At 49.9% G+C, this 21,607-nt stretch overlaps 1 protein-coding gene across 2 annotated transcripts in view; it reads left to right on the top strand.

Annotated features, from left to right (window-relative positions):
• IPO4 (importin 4) overlaps nucleotides 1-21,607 on the top strand; it is a 2,629,293-nt gene that overhangs the window by 2,580,294 nt on the left and 27,392 nt on the right. For both annotated transcript variants that reach the window (XM_078644926.1, XM_078644927.1), the window contains 2 exons: nucleotides 97-166; nucleotides 8,072-8,200. In XM_078644926.1, coding sequence (XP_078501052.1) covers nucleotides 97-166; nucleotides 8,072-8,199 — 198 coding nt within the window. In that variant the 3' untranslated portion in view covers nucleotide 8,200. The remainder of the gene's footprint in view (nucleotides 1-96; nucleotides 167-8,071; nucleotides 8,201-21,607) is intronic.

The following is a 21,607-nucleotide window of genomic DNA, read 5'->3' as shown; positions in this document are numbered from 1 at the left end:
CCTTGTACAAATGGTATTCTCTCTGTTTTGCTTCATAGTCTCTTTGTCTCATTGCTTCATGGAGCTTAGTAAGTTTATTTTTCTTTTAATCACCAGGTAATTAAACATCTTGCGGATATTGTGCGGATCTCCGGCCATGTCCTTGGAACCAATGATTTAAAACCAGGTAAGGAGATGTATCAGTGAATGGCGAAACTTGCTACAAAGAGTCATATGTATTGTCTTGTATTTGTACTTTTAGCCTCCTTGATTTTTACGGATGGGATGTCAGTCATTCCAAGAAAATGCTTGGTTCTTTAAAACTAAGAGTGACAGCACTCACTCAGTCTCTGCCTGCCTCAGTCTTACCAAGCAAATCTAAGTGTTGTGAAATTTGCTTGCTGTGGAAAGCAAGTGTAATGACTTCTGTGGAGTAATTCTTTAGCTAGTTATATGTTCTTTTTTTCTTTTGTATCTATTATAGATTCACATGCTTGTTTTATTTCCCTTGCCTAGCTGCAATTCCTCGGTCGTGAACGTTAAACAGTGGTAGTAATAAACACTTAATAAACCCCTTGGCTACTAGGCCCTTTCCCCCTGAAATGCTAAGCTATTTAGAGTACTTCTCACTTATGCCTTCATACATTTTTTTCACATAACATATTTGTATGAAGGTAGGATCTGCTTTCATGGTTACCCCCACTTTTTGCTTGATATCAATGTGTTTTTGACCTAGTCTGCTGGGATCCTGATAATCCGGACCCCAGCAACTGTGCTTTCTCACCTAAATTGACATGATAAGAAACGTTGTTACCCCCACAATCGGCTACCAGTGTACCATTTCAAGTCCCTAGTATGTGGTACTGAGGTACCCAGTGCTTAGGTACATCAGGGGTCTCCCATTTGGTAAAGCATGTATTGTGCCACCCATGGGAGTCTACTTAAACTGTGACTCCATGCCTGCCATTGCAGACTGTATGATTTGGTGCATTCACCAATCACAACAGATATACGTTTCTAATCTTAGTAATATGTGAGATCTGAAAGACACGTTAGTGATATATTCCTTACCTTATAATTACCCCTAGCTGTCAGACTGGATCCGGAAAGTTTTCGCCAGAAGTACCCCTGCGCGTCGGAAGGTGGCGTCGCGCAGCTCCTAGTCTGTTGTAAGTGTCTTGATCGCTGGGATGACGTCGCGGCAGCTACTTAGACGCCGCCCTAGAGTGCTGACGTCAGGTCTTTCTTTTTCCACGCCAGTAAGTGCAGATCCGGAGAGAGCGGTACCTCCAGTAAATTTTTGACTGAGTTTTTTAGGACTTTTGTCTTTGTTCTTTTGTCTTTGACTCTTGGTGTATAGGGATGCCCGGATTCAAGTCTTGTGAGGCCTGTCCTCGCACGATGTCGTTGACGGACCCGCACCACGAGTGTCTCTACTGCCTGGGGCGCGACCACGACCTGACTGCCGGTCCATGGCTCTAAAAACTTTGTGGGAGCGGTCCCGAAAGTTGCTTGAGGCCCGGGAGTCTGCTCCGTGCAGTTCAATGTCCTGGCCACCGTGGGAGGTCGAGGGACCGGTCGCGGAGCCGCCACCATTGTTCGACGATGCCTTCGCAGTCGGGGTCAGGTAAGACGAAGCACAAGAAGTAGAAGAAGCAATGTCGCTCTTCACCTTCCCCTAGCCTGTCGAGCGACGCGGCTGAGGGTGCGGGTGATCCCACCCCGCGGCTCCGGCAGAGTCTATGCAGTTGCCGACGGCCTACCCACCCTTCCCGGGTCCGTTGGCGACTCCGGCCCAGCTGCAGGAATTTCTGTCAGCCATGGCCCCCCTCTTTGCCCCGTTGGCCCTCGCCGGTGCGCCTTCAGGCACTGTGGATCCTCGCCCTTCTTCGTCTCCGGCGCAGATGACGGCTCCGGCCTCGGCGCCGCAAGACCCCCCATGGATCCATGCATGGATCCCGGCCAATGTCGGTTGGCCTCGTACGACCTCCATCGACGTCTACAGCACAGACGTTGGCCACCTCCCCGACCAATGCCGTCCCCGGGTTCCACCCTGAAATGGAGACGGTGCTGGACCGGTGTCATTCGACGCAGATTCCGACTCCAATGGGGAATTTCTATCCCTTTCTCCATCCTCCTCCTACTTTTCCGCCTGTCTAGCAGGTTTCAGAGGACGGGGAGGACTGGGAGGGGTCTGAAGACCCTCTCGCAGCCCAATGTGAGTTAGACCCGGACAGTGCTCTCTCAAGCTATTGCTGGAGGGAGGGATACAGCCAAGTTCACTATTCGTTTTGGCCTTGACACCGCCGAGCATGGCGATTTCCACAACAGTGGCGCTCCGTCGCCACGCCTGGCTGAGGACAGCTGTTTTTTCTGGGGATATCCTCACCACTCTGATGGACATGCCCTTTGATGGCATTCGCCTTTTCGGCAACAAAGCAGATAGTGCGTTGGAGCGCTTTCAGGACTCGCAGGCTACAGCCAAGTCCTTGGGCCTTTCCGCTACTTACCCTCCTCCGACTTCTGCTTTTCGCTCCTTTCATGGCCACGGAAGAGGCGCCCCAATACGTTGGCTTCAGAGCCACAGGCCCGTGCAGCAACAGTCTCAGCGCAGACGTGGGACCTGCCGAGCCGGGTCAGGGGGCCAGCGGACAGGTCAGTCCACCTCCACCCCAGCCACCTCTGCCTCCAAACCTTCCTAGTCCTGTTTTTCAGGCCCATCAAATGCCAGTGGGTGGCAGGATTCGCCATCCCCTCCCCCACTGAGGCACCATCACTTCGGACAGGTGGGTTTTCCAAATAGTCCGAAGGGGCTACTTGCTCCCCTTCGAGATAAACCCTCCAGCCATGCCACCCCAGTACCACCGCATGTCGGGGGACCAGTTGGCACTTCTTCAACAGGAAGTTGCGGCCCTCTTGGCCAAGGGGGCCGTCAAGTGCATTCCTGCGCCAGAAGTAAGACATGGTTGTTACTCCCACCACTTTCTGGTGTCCAAGAAGGACAAGGGCCTGCGTCCTATCTTGGAACTCAGGGACGTCAATCGCTTTTTGCGGAAGGAGAAGTTCAAGATGTTAACTCTGGCTCAGTTCTTGTCTGCCCTCGACCCTGGAGACTGTATTGTAGCGCTGGACCTGCAGGACCACTACGGCCGACCTCCTACATTTGCTGGGGTTCTTCATCAATGTGCCGAAGTCGCACCTTATCCCCTCTCAGAAGCTCCTCTTCATTGGAGTGGTTCTGTATACAACGCACTTTCGGGTCTATCCTCCCGAACGGCGAGTCCAGGATATTCGGGCTCTGATTCCGGTCTTTCAGCTTCTATCCTAGGTTTCGGTCAGGATGACCCTGAGGCTGCTGGGCCTCTTGGCCTCCTGCATCCTGCTGGTCGATCATGCCAGATGGCATATGCGGGCTCTGCAGTGGGACCTATAGTTCCAGTGGGCGCAGCATCAAGGGAACCTGTCTAATTACACCCAGATCTCGGAGGGCACTGCACAATAGTTGCAGTGGTGGGTCATGAACCGGCATTGGGTCAATGACAGATCCCTCTCCCTTGCCCCGACCAGACTTCACAGTGGTGACAGATGCATCACTTCTGGGATGGGGTGGCCACATGGGAGAGGCGTAGATCAGAGGCCTCTCGTCTCCGGCGGAGTCCAGGCTCCATATCAACCTTCTGGAGCTCTGGGCGATCCGACTTGCACTGAAGACATTCCTTCCCTCTGTCAAGGGGAGAGTAGTGCAGGTGTTCACAGACAACACCACCGCCATGTGGATAATGTTTCTTACAGATATATCATTACCGAAGGTAAGTAAGTTGTTCATCTGAAAGAAACACGTTAGTTAGATTCCTTACCGCCCCACCCATCCTCCCCGTTCTGCGAACCGATATCTAGGGTTAAGTTACATCCCTTTGAGGGCCCTAGTTTCATGGCACCAGTGTCTGTTTTTATCATGGCTCTGCGTTTATGGCGCGGAAAAGCTGTTCATAAGAACTAACGTCAGTGCGTGAGGGCGGCGTCTAAGTACTCTTGACGGCATCATCCCGGCGCCGACTACTGACGCGGAGCCGCAGACTACGCCTACCGACACACAGAGGTACTGCTACGCAAAACTTTCCGGATCCAGCCTGACGCCTGGGGATATTCTAAGGTAAGGAATATAACTAACTAATGTTTCTTACAGATATATCGTTACCCAAGGTAAGTAACTTGTTCTGGCAGCCAGGCGTCCCTCCACGAAATCGGTATACGCCTGCAGGTGGAACAAATTTGTGGCATGGTACACAGCAAAGGCTGTGGATCCACTTTCTGCCCCCCTTTCTGAGGTTCTCCTCTTCCTTCTTTCTCTTGCCCAGCAGGGCTCTGCTCTGGGCACTCTTAAGGGCTACCTCTCTGCTATTTCAGCCTTCTTGAGGCTTCCTGATCAGCCTTCTCTTTTCAAGTCCCATGTTGTAAATAGATTCTTGAAAGGCATCACGCACATGTTTATTCCTGTTCCTTTCGTAATGCCTCAGTGGGACTTTAACCTTGTTCTAACCTATCTGATGTGCGCTCCTTTCGTGCCGCTTCACAATTGCCCTCTTCGTCTTCTGACTCAAGACTGCATTCCTGGTTGCCATCACCTCTGCCAGGAGAGTGAGTGAGCTCCAGGCTCTATCTTTGAAGCCTCCCTTCCTTTCTGTCCATCCGGACAAAGTTGTCTTGAAAGCTCGTCCTGCTTTCCTGCCCAAAGTGGTTACAGCCTTTTATACTGGGCAGTCCATCACCTTGCCCACCTTCTTTCCGCCTCCGCATCCCTCGAAGGAGGAAGAGAGGCTCCACCTTCTGGACCCAAAACGTGCGCTCTGCTTTTATCCTGACCGCACACGCCAGTTCCGGGTGGACGACCAGCTCTTTGTTGGTTACGTGGGCGCGAAGAAGGGAAGCACAAGCGGACCATCTCTTTGTGGGTCATGTTGTGCATCAAGGTCTGTTACTCCTTGGCGAAAAAGGAACCTCCTGTTGGGCTGAGGGCCCATTCCACTCGGGTCACGGCGGCTACTACTGCCCTGGTCCAGGGAGTCCCCTTGCAGGACATCTGTCAGGCAGCTACGTGGGCTTCGCTGCACACGTTTGCTAGACACTACTGCCTGGACAGCCAAGTCCTGAGAGATGGCTTTTTCGGCCGTTCCGTTCTCCAGGACTTTCTGATGTGATCTTGGTTCGCAGACCCACCACCGGGGTTGGTATTGCTGGGGTATCTATTCTAAAGTAAGGAATCTAACACTAACCTGTTTCTTTCATATGCACAAGTTACTTACCTTCGGTAACGATATATCTGTAAGAAACAGTAGTTAGTGTTAGATTCCTTAATCAATCAATCAATCACAGCATTTATATAGCGCACTACTCACCCAAAGGGTCCCAAGGCGCTAGGGGGGGGGGGTCCGCTACTGCTCGAACAGCCAGGTCTTGAGTTGCTTCCTGAAGGCGAGGTGGTCCTGGGTCAGGCGGAGGTGGGTCGGGAGGGAGTTCCATGTCTTGGCGGCGAGGTAGGAGAAGGACCGTCCTCCTGTGGTGGCTCTTCGAATGCGGGGGACGGCGGCGAGGGCGTGGCCGGTTGATCGAAGCTGGCGTTTGGGAGCGTAGAAGTTGAGGCGGCTGTTGAGTTATCCCGGGCCTTGGTTGTGTAGGGCTTTGTGTGCGTGGGTGAGGAGTCGGAAGGTGATTCTCTTGTTGACCGGGAGCCAGTGCAGGTCTCTCAGGTGTCCGGAGATGTGGCTGCGACGGGGGATGTCCAGGATGAGACGTGCAGATGCGTTCTGGATCCGCTGAAGTCTCTTCTGGAGCTTGGAGGTGGTTCTGGCGTAGAGGGAGTTGCCGTAGTCCAGACGGCTGGTGACGAGGGCCTGGGTGACCGTCTTCCTGGTCTCGGTGGGGATCCACCGGAAGATCTTGCGTAGCATGCGCAGGATGTTGAAGCACGACGAGGAGACGGCGTTGACTTGTCTGGTCATGGAGAGGGAGGAGTCCAGGATGAAGCCCAGGTTGCGTGCGTGGTCTGTTGGTTGGGGTGCGCTGCCCAGGGCGGGGGGCCACCAGGAGTCGTCCCAGGCGGAGGGTGAGGATCCCAGGATGAGGACTTCCGTCTTGTCCGAGTTCAGTTTCAGGCGGCTGTTCTTCATCCATTCGGCCACCTCTTTCATCCCTTCGTGTAGGTTGTCTCTGGCTGTGGCGGGGTCGTTGGTGAGGGAGAGGATCAGCTGGGTGTCGTCGGCGTAGGAGATGATGTTGAGGTTGTGCTGGCGTGCGATGTCTGCGAGGGAGCCCATGTAGACGTTGAAGAGGGTTGGACTGAGCGAGGAGCCTTGAGGGACGCCGCAGATGACTTCGGTGGCTTCCGATCTGAACGGAGGGAGGCGGACTCTCTGTGTCCTTCCGGCGAGGAAGGAGGTGATCCACTCCAGTGCCTTCTCCTGGACTCCGACGTTGCTGAGGCGCTGTACTAGGGTACGGTGGCAGACCGTGTCGAAGGCCGCGGAGAGGTCTAGGAGGATGAGGGCCGCTGTTTCTCCGTTGTCGAGCAGGGCACGGATGTCATCGGTGGCAGCGATCAGGGCGGTCTCGGCGCTGTGGTTTGCCCGGAAGCCAGACTGCGAGGGGTCGAGGGATCCGTTCGTCTCGAGGAAGGCGGCCAGCTGCTTGTTGACGGTCTTCTCGATGACTTTAGCCGGAAACGGGAGCAGCGAGATGGGGCGGTAGTTCTTGAGGTCGGTGGGGTCGGCTGATGGCTTCTTGAGTAGGGCGCTGAGTTCGGCGTGCTTCCAGCTCTCCGGGAAGGTAGCGGTGTTGAAGGAGGTGTTGATGATGTCCCGCAGGTGGGGTGCGATGACAGCGTCGGCCTTGTTGAAGACTTACCGCCCCATCCATCCTCCCCGTTCTGCGAACCGATATCTTGGCACCAGTGTCGGTCTCTGGACTGGCTCTGCGTTCCTGGCGCGGAAAGCTATGTACAAGAACTTGTGCATAGCTTTCCGCGCCAGGACGTCATCCCGGCAATCACAACGCCGACGACGGACGCGAAGCCGCAGACCACGCCTACTGACGCGCAGGGATACTGCTACGCAAAACTTTCCGGATCCAGTCTGACGCCTGGGGATATTCTAAGGTAAGGAATCTAACACTAACTACTGTTACAGATCTATCGTTACCGAAGGTAAGGAACTTGTGCAATTGATCGATTCACTGAAAGCTTTCTGATGACAAAGATGTTACCTCTTTGCCCTACCACTCAAAAAGAATACAATTGAACTGTAAAGTGTATGCTTCAAATTGTATTTGTATAGTGCTTAATACCCCATGAGGTGTTGAAGCAACAGTTTTGTAAAGAAATTGCTTGCAATCTGGGTATTACTCAAATGCAAGAATCACATAATGACTTACATATTCACAGTGCTTTCGGTCACAAGCTGTGACCTAGCACTAAAAATCCATAAGTCACTATTCTCCACTGCATCTTCCAAGATTTAATTCTGTGAGTCTCTGGTTACACACATACCGCTGCAGTGCATTAACTAATAAAGGTTTCATAATGTACTATTGTGCATTTCCCACTAAGTAACAACGTTTTAAATGTATTTTTCATTTAAGCTACCTATTATTTTATACATAGCTACCTGGCAGTAAAAGACCTAAAAATCTTACAGAAATCACTATTTTCAACATTATTTCCCCACCGTAAAAATGATTTGCCATGGTTATTGATGATGAGTAACAGGTTCTAGAATTTTTCGTCAGGAGGGGGTCCTTAAACCTATAAAACTTTGAGAAGTGGGGGGTCTCGGCATCAAAAAGTTTGAAGACCTCTGCCTTAAGGGTTGTTTGGATTAGTGCACTACTTAAATAAGTGTGCACCATATACTAAGCCAGCCTCCTGTAGAGTCTCTACTAGATAAAGCTGTACCAAAGGTAAGTGACTTGTCCTCTTTGGACTGCTGGCTATGACTTCAAGATAGCAGTGTTTAGGAACTGTGGGACCCAAGATATAAATTGCCTTAAAAAAAAGTATTTTTTGTGGAAGTAATCTAGTCTTTCTCCTACCTCCTTTTAGAAACCCAGGAAACACTGATTTTGCTTTTGAAGGATGTAGCACAAAGATTTCCTCAAGATCTTCAAAATGCATTGATGTCACTTCCACAAGAAGCTGTGGGCAAAGTTAACTTGGCACTATCTAATTGAGGTAAAAGCTTGTGATAGTGGGAGGGTGTTTGTGTATGTGTGAGTGATATTGTGAGATTGTATTCACAAGGGGGCAAGTTTTCTGCCTTGTTTCAGAATGCACTTAATTAACTTCTAGGTTCCTTTATTTAGAAGTTGCTTCCTTGTTCATCCCAATAAACTAAAAACACTACCTGATAGAGACATCTAGCCGCAGATTTCTTAACTTAAAATATCACCAGGCTTCAGACTGGATCGGAAAACTTTCCGCAGCCGCACGGCTCCGTCCTATTGTCATCCACGGACATGACGCCAGCGGAGCCATATTTGCACCTCCCAGCGCGCTGACGTCAGTTTTGTTCTTTTCCGTATCCCAATGCGGATCCAGGGATATCAGCGGATCCCTGACCTGTTTTTTGGGACTTCTCGATGCCTCCGGCTTCACGGAACAGTGTGCAGTGCCTTCAGGCATTAAGGCGTGTGAGACCTGTGCGCGTCAGATGTCTGTCACAGACCAGCTCACCATCTGTATGTGGTGCCTAGGGGTACACCACGACTCCAAAGAGTGCAACGCCTGTCAACAAATGAAACCTAAGTCCTTGAGGGATCGTCGTATGAAATTGCCAGCCACACGGCTGGCCTGTCCTGTTAGCTATACCAAAGTTAGCATTTAACCGCGAGGATTATAATGCACTTAAGAGTATATGGTGTAGCGTTTGTAGGAGAGTGGGGTCTGCAATCCCATGGCCACCCCAGATTTTTGCTTTTTGCTTCACTGGTTTACGACTTTCCCTGGCTGTGGGCCTGCTAATCAGACCCACAGCCTAGCTGTTCTCTCTCTAAATTACAACCATGTACCTTAGGTGCATTTTACCAATTGGTACTGGGCCACCTTATCAGCCCCTGTACAGTGTACCTTAGGTACCCAGGGCATAGGTGTACCCAGGGCCTACCAGGGGCTGAAGCATGTATTATGCCACCCCTCGTACCAGAGTTAGCATTTAACCTCGTGGTTAAATGCTAACTCTGGTATAACATTATCAAAACATGTCGAGTAAGGTGTCATACGAATTGGAATACTACCCCCTCGCCAATTGTGGCAATAGGGGTAGCATTCCACCCTTCTAGAGGGACACGACATGTATGTAACTGAGAACCCCGGTTAAAGTTAACTCAAGCCTTGGCATCACAAAATGGATGCTGCCACCACAGACACAAGTCTGAGCTCTTGCTGCTGGGAGTCCTTCCAGCGAGGGCGGCTTGGACAAAGGGTTTCCTGCCTTGGGAGGTGCTAGCACCACCCCAGACAGGATTTTGTGTATTGCGTAGGGTAGGCTTGAAAGGAATGAGACATGCCTGGGGCACACAAGGTGCCCTGTGCATACACCGGTTCAAACCAGTTGCCGGGACACTCCAGCCCCAGCTCTGGCGGGAAACCGGACAAAGGATAGGGGGTGTAACCACCCCCTTCCTGGTCCCACCCAGGGGAGGGACCTAGTCAGTAGTGCAGCCCCCTTTAGCAGGATAAAGGTAGGAGCTGGTCCCATTCCAAACTAGATTAATCCTGAACTACTCTACAAGAAGAAACTCTGGACTTCGACGTTCTACTCCACAGAAGACTGAAGAAAATCTCCCTTGTGGGCAAGGAGTGTCCACCCTGCATCTGCAGGCACCATCAAGCGTCCAGCGGCTTCACTTTGTCGTCTTCCCTCGAGGATCCAGACTTCAGAGCCCGACGAGACCCAGATTCCCAAACCTCTGCGACCTCAACCTACATCTGCAGCACAGCTGAGATCCGTGGGTGCGACGAGACACGTGGGACCGGCCATCTTGAACGAACCTGCACTTCGCTTCCAGCACGACTCCCGAGGTAAACTCGACCAAGTGCTTTGGGGACTGAGAAGCCCCAGCCCCGAGCAGCCCCTGCACCGAAGATCAGCCCTCCAGCATCCACAAGATCTGCGTGGGGCCCTTCTGCTTGTTTGCTGCTCGACACGTTGTCTGGTCACTTGCCGGCTGGCTAGTGGCCTCCTAGACGACGAACCTTTGAATCTTTGCTGCTGGTCTGGTTGCTCCAGACTGGCCCTTGCTCCCTTCCAAAAGAGGGGCACCCGGACTCTCCTAGTCCGCACCAGACGCTTTCTCCACTCACCGCGTGGGTTGCCTTTGCCAAGGCCTGTTGACGCCGATTCCGGATCCAACACCGCCAACAGCGAGAGCCTGCGTGGGACAGCTCGTGCCTCCATCCTGGTCGTCGAAGACACCTCCTGGTCCACGTGGCTGCAGAGTCAAGCGTCCACTCTTCACCTGATCGCGACGACGACATCTGGTTCCTTCCTGGTTCCACACCGGTCACTGGCTAGTGACTTTGAACACTGTTCCCTCTGCTTTCAGGTCCTCTTCTTCACCGATCCACCCTTGGATCGCACCGGACATCTTCCTCCTGTTCGCCTGCAGCATCTTTTCTTTCAGGCTCCATAGACTTCAACGCGAGAACCCGACGTACTTTGACACCTATGCACCCGCAGCCCGTGGGTGAGGTAACGAGAGCATTTCGGTGCTCAAGGGTAGTTGAACTGTCCTAGTGTCCAGTTCCCCAGTAGTTTTAGTCCTACCTAGTTAGGATTGTCGGTACTCACCTTTTAACTTGAACTGTACTGTCCATTGACGTTGTTACGCATCTCGCGTGTGAGTTCATACTCTGCACACGCGTTCCGTGGGCCTCCTATTACTTACCTAGAGTTAGTGTAGCGTGGTCCCACCGATCCTACAGCCTCTGGACAGCTCCATTCCTTCTATCGACTCTCACATTCCACTTACTTAGTATATGGTTTGTCGTGCCCCTAGGGCACCATTGTAGATTTGTGCAACTTGTCGTATTTTTCGTAAGAGATTGTCATGTGCTTAGCCCTCTGACCTCATAAAGAGTTCAGAGGTGTTTGTTATTAATAAATATATAGTTTATTTTCATAACAACCTGTGTGGTGTCCTTTCATCTGGTATTTAAGGGGTTATATTGTGGTAAAACAGCTGGCTTCACATGCCAAAAGAGTTAAGTCTAAGACTGCTTTGTCCATGCTACCATTAGGATAGCTGGTCTATAAGGTTGACTTACAACCAATCACCATAAGGGTTGTTTGGACTGATACAAGGTGATCACTAGAACTAGTGAGCATCATATATCAGGCCAACTTCTCACATGGCGCAAGGCCTCTTTCAGCAATGGGGAGAGCCTTGGTTAGATCTGTTCGCCACCGAAGAGAACGCGCAATGTCATCAGTTCTGTGCGTTGGAATTTCCAAGGCGGCACTCGCTCGGAGACGCTTTTTGTCGCGAGTGGAGTTGCGGTCTATTGTACGCCTTTCCGCCTATACCACTTCTGCCCAGAGTGCTGAAGAAGATCAAGCGCGACCGGGCCCAAGTCATCCTTGTGGCTCCGGACTGGGCAAGAAGGTACTGGTATCCAGAGCTACTCAGAATGTCAGTCGATCCCCCGGTTCGTCTGCCTCTTCAGGAGGACCTTCTGTCGCAGCAGCAGGGGACGGTCCTCCACCCGAACCTGTCCAGTCTCCACCTCCATGCTTGGAGATTGAGCGGCGACAGTTGAGGCCATTTGACTTGCCTCCTAAAGTCTGTAACGTCATTCTGGCAGCCAGACGTCCCGCCACAAAGTCGGTATACGCCTGCAGGTGAAGAACTGTAATCTTCATTCTCAGGGAATACTTACTAATAAAAAAGAGAACTTGGCACAGAAGCTGAAAATATGAAAAGACATCTTTATTAAATTTAATTTGTGAGGCCACGTCACACAGAAGTCGTAACAACTGAATGAGGTAGTCTGAGGAATACAGAGGACAGAGGCCTTTTATATGTTTTAGGGTTACATGACTCAGCACAAAAGTAAGGGGCAGTCCTAGCTTTTGCAAACATGCAAAAAATCCAACATTCCTTCCTACACAAGCTGAACAAACCCATAATAATAGACCACAACCCATATCGTAAACAGGTCATAAAGAGAAGGAACAGAAACAGATGCGAAACAAGATAGACGGGTGTGTGCATGTACCATAAACTCAGCAATGTCCTGCTCTTTGATCTCTATCTTGATCAGCTAAAGGGCAAAAACTGGTTTGGCAAGGTCAGCTTCAGGCGGCAGGGTCAGTTCACTTCAGGTCAAACAGGAGTCAGCTAAAGTCATCGGCCTATGTGAGGGCAACCACAAAATGGTTGCCATGCACAAAATGGAACCCAAGGGTTCAGAACGAAATCTTCAAATACACAGTGAATCCATCGGTGTAGCATGACAAAAACACTCATACTTGCTGAGCTCACTGTTTACGGTTCGCTGTTACCAAAATCGTAACAGAACCACAACCTTTATGTCCCAGGTTCAGAATTCACGGAACCTCACAGGTGGAACAGATGTGTGGCTTAGTGCACAGCAAAGGCTGTGGATCCTCTTGCTGCCCCTCTCTCTGAGGTTCTTCTCTTCCTTCTTTCTCTTGCCCAGCAGGGCTCTGCTCTGGGCACTATCAAGGGCTACCTTTCTGCCCTTTCAGCCTTTCTGAGGCTGCCTGATCAACCTTCTTTGTTCAAGTGCCCTATTGTAAATAGATTTCTAAAAGGCATCACACACACATTTCCTCCTGTTCCGTTTGTGATGCCTCAGTGGGACTTGAACCTGGTTCTTACGTTTCTGATGTGCCCTCCTTTTGAGCCACTTCACAACTGTCCTCTCCGCCTTCTTACTCTGAAGACTGCTTTCCTGGTTGCCATCACCTCTGCCAGGAGAGTGAGTGAGCTCCAGGCCCATCCTTGTACTCCACCTTTCCTTTCTGTCCATCCCGACAAAGTGGTGTTGCGTACTAAGCCATCTTTCCTGCCCAAGGTTTTCACGGCCTTCCACATCGGGCAGTCTATCACCTTGCCAACCTTCTTCCTGCCACCGCATCCCTCTAAAGAGGAAGAGCGGCTCCACAGTCTGGACCCAAAACGTGCGCTCTCATTTTACTTGGATCGCACACGCCAGTTGCGGGTGGATGACCAACTCTTTGTTGGTTATGTGGGCACTTAGAAGGGGAAAGCGGTGCACAAGAGGACCATCTCCCGGTGGATCATCTTGTGTATCCAGGCATGGTACTCCTTGGCTAGAAAGGAGCCCCCTGTTGGATTACGGGCTCATTCCACCCGAGCCACGGCGACTACAACTGCCCTGGGCCGGGGTGAGCCCTTACAGGATATCTTGTCAGGCAGCTACGTGGGCATCGCTGCACATGTTTGCAAGACACTACTGCCTGGACAGTCAAGTCCGGAGGGATGGCTTCTTTGGCCGTTCCGTCCTCCAGGACTTTCTGTTGTGATTATTGGTTCGCAGACCCACCACCGGGGTTGGTATTGCTGGGGTATCTATTCTAAGGTAAGGAATCTAATACTAACGTGTCTCTTTCAGATGCACAAGTTACTACTTGTGTAACAATATATCTGTAAGAGACATTAGTTGGTATTAGATTCCTTACCGACCCACCCATCCTCCCCGTTCTGCAAACCGATATCTAGGGTTAGGGTTACCCCCCCTTTCAGGGCCCTAGTTTCAATGGCACCAGTGTTGGTTTTTAACATGGCTCTGAGTTTCTGGCGCGGAAAAGCTGTGTCTAAGAACTGACGTCAGCACGCGAAGGCGGCGTCTAAGTACTCCGACGACGTCATCACGGCGCCCACGATGCCGACGACGGACGCGGAGCCGCAGACGACGCCTACTGACGCGCAAGGGTACTGCTACGCAAAAGTTTCCGGATCCAGGTGCTGTCGTCGTGATCATGTGAAGAGTGGATGCTTGTCTCTGCAGCCACGTGGACCAGGAGGTGTCTTCGACTACCAGAATGGAGGCACGAGCTGTCCCACGCAGGCTCTAGCTGTCGGCGGTGTTGGATCCGGATTTGGAGTCAACAGGCCTTGGCAAAGGCAACCCACGCGGTGAGTGGAAAAGGCGTCTGGTGCAGACCAGGAGGGTCCGGGCTTTTTCTCTTTTCGAAGGAAGCAAGGGCCAGTCTGGAGCAACCAGACCAGGAGTGAAGATTTCAAGGATCGTCGTCTAGGAGGTCACTAGCCAGCCGGAAAGTGACCAGACAACGCGTCGAGCAGCAACCAAGCAAAAGGGCCCCACGCAGATCTCGTGGATGCTGGAGGGCTGGTCTTCGGTGCAGGAGCTGCTCGGGGCTGGGGCTTCTCAATCCCCAAAGCACTTACTTGAGGATGCCTCTGAAGTCGTGCTGGAAGCGAAGTGCAGTTTCTTCAAGATGGCCGGTCCCACGTGTCTCGTCGCACCCACGGATCTCAGCTGTGCTGCAGATGTAGGTTGAGGTCGGAGAGGTCTGGAAGTCCGGATCTCGTCGGGCTCTGAAGTCTGGTTCCGGCCGGAAGGACGACAAAGTGAACCGCTAGGACGCTTGATGGTGCCTGCAGTTGCAGGGTGGAGAATCCTTGCCCACAAGGGAGATTCTACAGTCTTCTATGGAGCAGAACGTCGAAGTCCAGAGTTTCTTCTTGTAGAGTTTCAATTCAGGATAATCTAATTTGGAATGGGACCAGCTCCTACCTTTATTTTCCTAAAGGGGGCTGTACTATGACTAGGTCCCTCCCATGGGTAGGAAAAGGAAGGGGGGTGGTTACACCCCCTATCCTTTGTCCGGTTTTGCGCCCTAGCTGGGGCTGGAGTGCCCCAGCAACTGGTTTGAACCGGTGTATGCACAGGGCACCTTGTGTGCCCCAGGCATGTCTCATTCCTTTCAGGCATGTCCTACCTAATGCACAAAATCCTGTCTGGGGTGGTGCTAGCACCTCCCAAGGCAGGAAACCCTTTGTCCAGGCCTCCCTCGCTGGAAGGACTCCCAGCAGCAGGAGGTCAGACTTGTGTCTGTGGTGGCAGCATCCATTTTGTGATGCTGAGGCTTCGTTTAACTTTAACCGGGGTTCACAGTTACATACATGTCGTGTCCCTCTAAAAGGGTGGAATGCTACCCCCGTCGCCAGAATTGGCGAGGGGGTAGTATTCCAATTCGTGTGACACCTTACTCGACATGTTTTGATAATGCTATACCAAAGTTAGCATTCAACGGCGAGGATTATAATGCACTTTAGAGTATATGGTATAGCGTTATCATGGAACAGCTATTAGGACTTGATTCTGCAAGCTGCAGACGGGCTCAGCTCATGCCAGAGCACCATCTCACATAATTCCAAGCACTCTGCCTTCAGGATTGATAAGGCCTGCCATAGGAGTGACTGATAGGAATATATGTGTCCATTTTAGGGTTAGATATAGGTATACTATATCTATAGCAAAGGGTGATTACACCACCTTGCCCCATCTGTCTTACCAGCCTGTTGTGTCTGTTTAGATGGCCAGCCAGGGGTGGCATAATACATACTTCAGCCCCTGGTGGGCCCTGGGTACACCTATGCCCTGGGTACCTATGGTACACTGTACAGGGACTGATAAGGTGGCCCAGTACCAATTGGTAAATGCACCTAAAGTACATGGATGTCAATTTAGAGAGAGAACAGCTAGGCTGTGGGTCTGATTAGCAGGCCCACAGCCAGGGAAAGTCGTAAACCAGTGAAGCAAAAAGCAAAAATCTGGGGTGACCATAGGATTGCAGACCCTACTCTCCTACATAACCCCCCCAAACTTAGGGACATTAAACTAACCTTGACCAGGTGAGTCTTCCTGTTCTAAGTGGAAATACCTGGAGAGACCATCTGCATTGCCATGGTCAGTCCCTGGTCTCTGCTCTACTGTAAAGTCCATCCCCTGTAGGGAAATGGACCACCTAAGAAGTTTGGTGTTTTCACCCTTCATTTGATTTAGCCACAAGAGGGGCTTATGGTCGGTCTGAATCTTGAAGTGAGTTCCAAACAAGTATGGCCTCAACTTCTTCAGGGCCCAAACCACAGCAAAGGCCTCCCTCTCTAAAGCTGACCAACGTTTCTCTCTAGGGGTCAGCCTTCTACTTATCCAGTATTATGGGTGTCTTTCATAGATTCACATGCCTGAATCATTCCCCGTCGTCGAGACGGGAGTCTCCGGTACATAGTAAAGTAATGTCCTATAGACATACATAGAGAATAGTAGGCCTAAAGGCCTCACCTTAGTAACATATCCATGTCCTTTTGTAAAAAGGACCAAACTCTAAACAAGAGCCAGTCAGCTATCACCTCCCTCTAGAACCTTCCTGGAAGGAGCCTCAGTCCCTCAGATTTTCTACCGCACGTTGTGCTAAGGGAGTCTCCTCTGAGCTCTGCTCAGATTCTGTGTTTGTTTTTCACTTCATTAAATAACTTTGCTTTTCTACTATGGATTATCTTCATATACATTCTTTAAAGAAGGTCTGGTAAGGAGAAGAAAGAATTTTATTTTAGAGCCTGTGCTTCTTGTTCCAAGAGGTTGCTCTGCTCTGTTTCTCACACTGACCACATTTTCTGTCTATACCGCAGGCCAAAGACTGCAAGGTATGTCGCACTTTCTCAAGTAAGTTTTTGAGAGGTCGTGAAGGGCGACTTTTAATATGGTTAAGACCAGAAAGGAGTTTTTTTTTTTTCCTCCAGTTACTGTGATGAGGTGTTGCCCTCAACGTCTAGGAGACCTCAAAAGAGAAGAGAATCTCCTTAGACTGATTCCTCAGGGGAACGTCCTGAGAAGGCCCTCAAAAAGACCACTCATGGGTCTTCTGGGCGCAGTCCTTCAAAATCTCCTCACTCTGTGGTAAAGGAGAGTAAAAGACTTGCTTTTGGAGAAAAATTATATATAAAAAAGACGACTTATGAGCCATCAAAATCACCTCCTCTGGTCATGGGACCCTTCAGAAAGGCGTCTTCTATACCTCCTGAGTGTGAGAAGTTGGCCTGATATATAGTGCTCACTATTCTAGTGATCACTTTGTATCATACCAAACAACCCTTATTGATGATTGGTTGTAAGTCAACCTTTCAGACCAGCTATCCTAGTAGCATGGACACGAGCAGTCTTCAGGCTAAACTCTAGAGGGCGTGTTAAGCCAGCTGTTTTACCATCACATATACCCCTTGAACACCAAGTGAAAGGACACCACACAAGTTGTTATAAAAATATAGGATATTTATTAATAACAGTTCTACCCTGAACTCTTTATGAGTCAGGGAGCTAAGCACAATACAAAACTCTTACGAAAATACTTCAAGTTGCACAATTTTCCCGAGGGGCACGAAAAACCATATACTACAAAAGTGGGATGCGAAATACTAGCAGGTAAGTAACAAGATCCAGAGGCTTCAGGATCGCTAGAACTACACTACTGAACCTTAAGATTACGAGCAGGAGGTCTAGGGAGATCGTGTGCAGAGTGTGCACTCTCACGCGGGATGCGGGACAAAGTCTATGGATGCTAGATTTCGTAAAGTTAGTGTTATCGGACGAATCCGACTAGTTAGGCTGAAAACGAAAAAGGATCTGGACACTTAAATAGTGAACCTACGTGGGAGCACCGAAATGCTCGAGTTACCTAGCCCAGGGGCTGCGGCTGCATAGGGTTCAAAAGACGTCGGGAATCCTCGTTACAGTCTATGGAGCCTGAAAGAAGAAGTTGCTGGCAGGCGACCAGTGATGAAGTTCGATGGGATCCAAGCCTGGATCGGAGTTGAAGATGACCTGAAAGCAGAGGGGACTCAGTTCTTGATCACTAGCCAGTGATCAGATGGGCACCAGGATGGCACCGGATGAAGTCACCTCGACCAGGTGAGTGGGCGACGCTGGGCTCTGCAGTCTCTCGGACCAGGAGGCGTTGTCGGCGACCAGGATGGAGGGGCGAGCTGTCCCACGAGGGTGTCTGCTGTCTGCGCTGCTGAAACCAGGATTGGAGCAACAAGCCTTGGCAAAGGCAAGCCCGCGTCTGGAGTGGACCAGGAGGGTCCAGGGTGCTCCTCTGTTGGAGGGGAGCAAGGGCCAGTCTGGAGCAACCAGACCAGCGGTGCAATTGTCGTGGTACGTCGTCAAGAGAGTCACTAGCCAACGGGCAAGTGACCGGACAACGTGGCAAGCAGCAAAGAAGCAGAAGGGCCCCACGCAGATCTCGTGGATGCTGGGAGGCTGGACTTCGGTGCTGGAGCTGCTTAGGGTTAGGGCTTCTCAAACCCCAGTGCACTTACTCGAGGGTCTCTCGGGGGTCGTGCTGGAGAAGCGTCGTGCAGGTCTTGAAGATGGCCGGTCCCACGGGTCTCGTCGCACCCACGAATCTCAGCTGTGCTGGATGATGGTGGTAGAGGTCAGAGATGGCAGGGAATCAGGGTCTCGTCGAGCTGGGCAGTCTGGATCCAGAGAATGGACTTACAGCAAACCGCAAGAGCTTCGATGGTGCCTGCTGGTGCAGGGTGGCTACTCCTTAGCCACAAGGGAGAGTCTTCAGAAGAGTCAATAGTCCCTTTCGTGGAAAGTAGTTTCAAGATTCAGAATTATCTAATTTGGGAAGGGGGCCTGCTCCTATCTTTATACTAAGAAAAGGGGCTGGCACGCGACTAAGTCCTGCCCTATGGGTGGGACTAGGAGGGGGGTGGTTACACCCCTCTCCTTTGTCCGGTCTCTCCCCAGCTCAGGGGCTGGTGTGCCCCAGGAACTGGTTTGAGCCGGCATATGCACAGTGAGCACCGGGGTGCCACTTGCAGTCACCTTCCTTTCAGCCCTGCCTACCTGGAATACACAAAATCCTGTCTGGGATGGTGCTGGCACCGCCCCTGACAGGAAACCCTTTGTCCATGCCTCCGTTGCTGGAAGGACTCCCAGCAGCAGGAGGGCAGACTTGTGTCTCGGTGGCAGCATCCATTTTGTGGAGCTGAGGCTATGTCTGACTTTAACCGGGGTTCACAGTTACATACATGTCGTGTCCCTCTAGAAGGGTGGAATGCTAACCCCGTCGCCAGAATTGGCGAGGGGTTAGTATTCCAATTCGTATGACACCTTACTCGACATGTTTTGATAAAGCTATACCAAAGTTAGCATTTAACCGCGAGGATTATAATGCACTTAAGAGTATATGGTATAGCGTTATCATGGAACAGCTATTTGGACTTGGTTCCGCAAGCTGCAAACGGGCTCAGTTCATGCCAGAGCACCATCTCACATAATTCCAAGCACTCTGCCCTCAGGATTGATAAGGCCTGCCATAGGAGTGACTGATAGGAATAGATGTGTCCATTTTAGGGTTAGATATAGGAATACTATATCTAAAGCAAAGGGTGTTTACACCACCTTGCCCCAGCTGTCGTGCAGCCAGTTGTGTCTGTTTGGGTGGCCAGCCAGGGGTGGCATAATACATGCTTCAGCCCCTGGTAGGCCCTGGGTACAGCTATGCCCTGGATACCTAAGGTATGCTGTACAGGGACTGATAAGGTGGCCCAGTACCAATTGGTAAAAGGCACCTAAGGTACATGGTTGTAATTTAGAGAGAGAACAGCTAGGCTGTGGGTCTGATTAGCAGGCCCACAGCCAGGGAAAGTCGTAAATCAGTGAAGCAAAAAAGCAAAAATCTGGGGTGGCCATGGGATTGCAGACCCCACTCTCCTACACTGAGGTAAAGACTAAAACATTGTCAACAGGATCGTCGACGGAAAAAACCATCATCATTGCCTATTACAGCCTCTTCATCTACGATGGCCTCATGTACGATGGGTCCGTAGCGTTATCCTAAACGAGGATAACGTCCCCAAACGCACACTGTATAAATACATTTTATCCAAGGATTGTTATTGAGTTGAAACAAATAAAGTTTTATTCAAATGCCATTTTTTGTCTTCATTCTTTTTGTTTTTTATATTTTCACTTATTTTCAATGTTATAATCACATCCAATGCATTTCGGGCACTCGGCCCTTCTTCAGGGGCTTAATCTCTGTTCAAAAAAGGAATGTACATCACTATTCATTCAAAAACATTATTACAATCAAACAACCTATCATGTCTTTTATAATAATCATCTCTGTTGGTTTGTTGAAGCTCAAAAACCTTATAGCCCTCATGTTGTCTAATAAGGTATACCATTTTTCTCTATTTTTGGATGTATATAAAGTCTAAAGTGCAAGAGGTGTACCTGCAAGAATGCTTGGTAATTACAGGTCTTAACGTGAATACGTACTATTGGTAAAAAACATTATTTCCCCCTGGTGCTTAGTCAAAGTCATACCTGTAATAAAGCGTAAACCAGTCTTACGAGTGTAACGTGATATTCACTCCGAATTCATATCTACGATAAACAACAAGAGTAGATGAAGGATAGCGTTCTTATAGTTTAACGCCGCAACCTGACAAATAATGTGCAGTCGTGAAAAGTACCTCATTATGTCTTCTGAAGTCGTGAACTCATGGGTAGTGGTAATAAAACTCGGTCCGAATTCTAGAAGGGTGAAACGGAAAGTAAAATCGGTCAAAAGAGCAGTCATTTGAATGTCGGCTACAAATTGTGTCAATAGGCGTTCGCGTCTTACCGAATCTCAATAGTCTGGCGCCATAGTCGCGTCGAAGTAAGCGTGACCCGGTAGTGCACGCTGATAGGTTCAGTTAGTCCAACTAAATCCATCACGCGAAAATAGTATGGAAGGCAGACTGCGCGAGCAGGGTGCCGAAAATAAAAGATAGACTCAAGTGCTTCCAACCGGCATACTGAAACACACGGGGAATGTTTTAACGTGAATGATACCGAGAATTGAAAAGTTCAAATGAAATGAAATGTCGAAAATGGATTGGCTTCATAGCGATTTCTAAAAAGCAATTTAAATCACACCGATCATTTAGTCCTTTCGGTTGAACTGTATTAAAATGTGCAGCCAAAGGTGATTTGACACTTCTTGTTCGTATAATGTTTTTTTGAACATAAAAGCAATATACGAACAAGAAGTGTCAAATCACCTTTGGCTGCACATTTTAATACTAATAATCACACACCGTGCAACCGAATATTAAGTATTACGGAAGGTCATCCAGAAGATCTCCCATCTTAATAAATGTTGACTGTTGACTGTTGTCTCTGCCAGGTAGAATTGAGGGTTGTTCTAAAATAAAAAATCTTACTTGACTTGCTGTGTGATTATTCAATCCATTTTCGACATTTCATTTCATTTAACTTTTCAATTCTCGGTATCATTCACGTTACTTCAACGCGACTATGGCGCCAGACTATTGAGATTCGGTAAGACGCGAACGCCTATTGACACAATTTGTAGCCGACATTCAAATGACGGCTCTTTTGACCGATTTTACTTTCCGTTTCACCCTTCTAGAATTCGGACCGAGTTTTATTACCACTACCCATGAGTTCACGACTTCAGAAGACGTAATAAGGTACTTTTCACGACTGCACATTATTTGTCAGGTTGCGGCGTTAAACTATAAGAACGTTATTCTTCATCTA

Source organism: Lissotriton helveticus, chromosome 5_1, assembly GCF_964261635.1.
Source record: "Lissotriton helveticus chromosome 5_1, aLisHel1.1, whole genome shotgun sequence".
NCBI lineage: Eukaryota > Metazoa > Chordata > Amphibia > Caudata > Salamandridae > Lissotriton > Lissotriton helveticus.
Note: the sequence above shows the minus strand (reverse complement) of the source record. Positions and strands in the feature narration are given on the sequence as shown.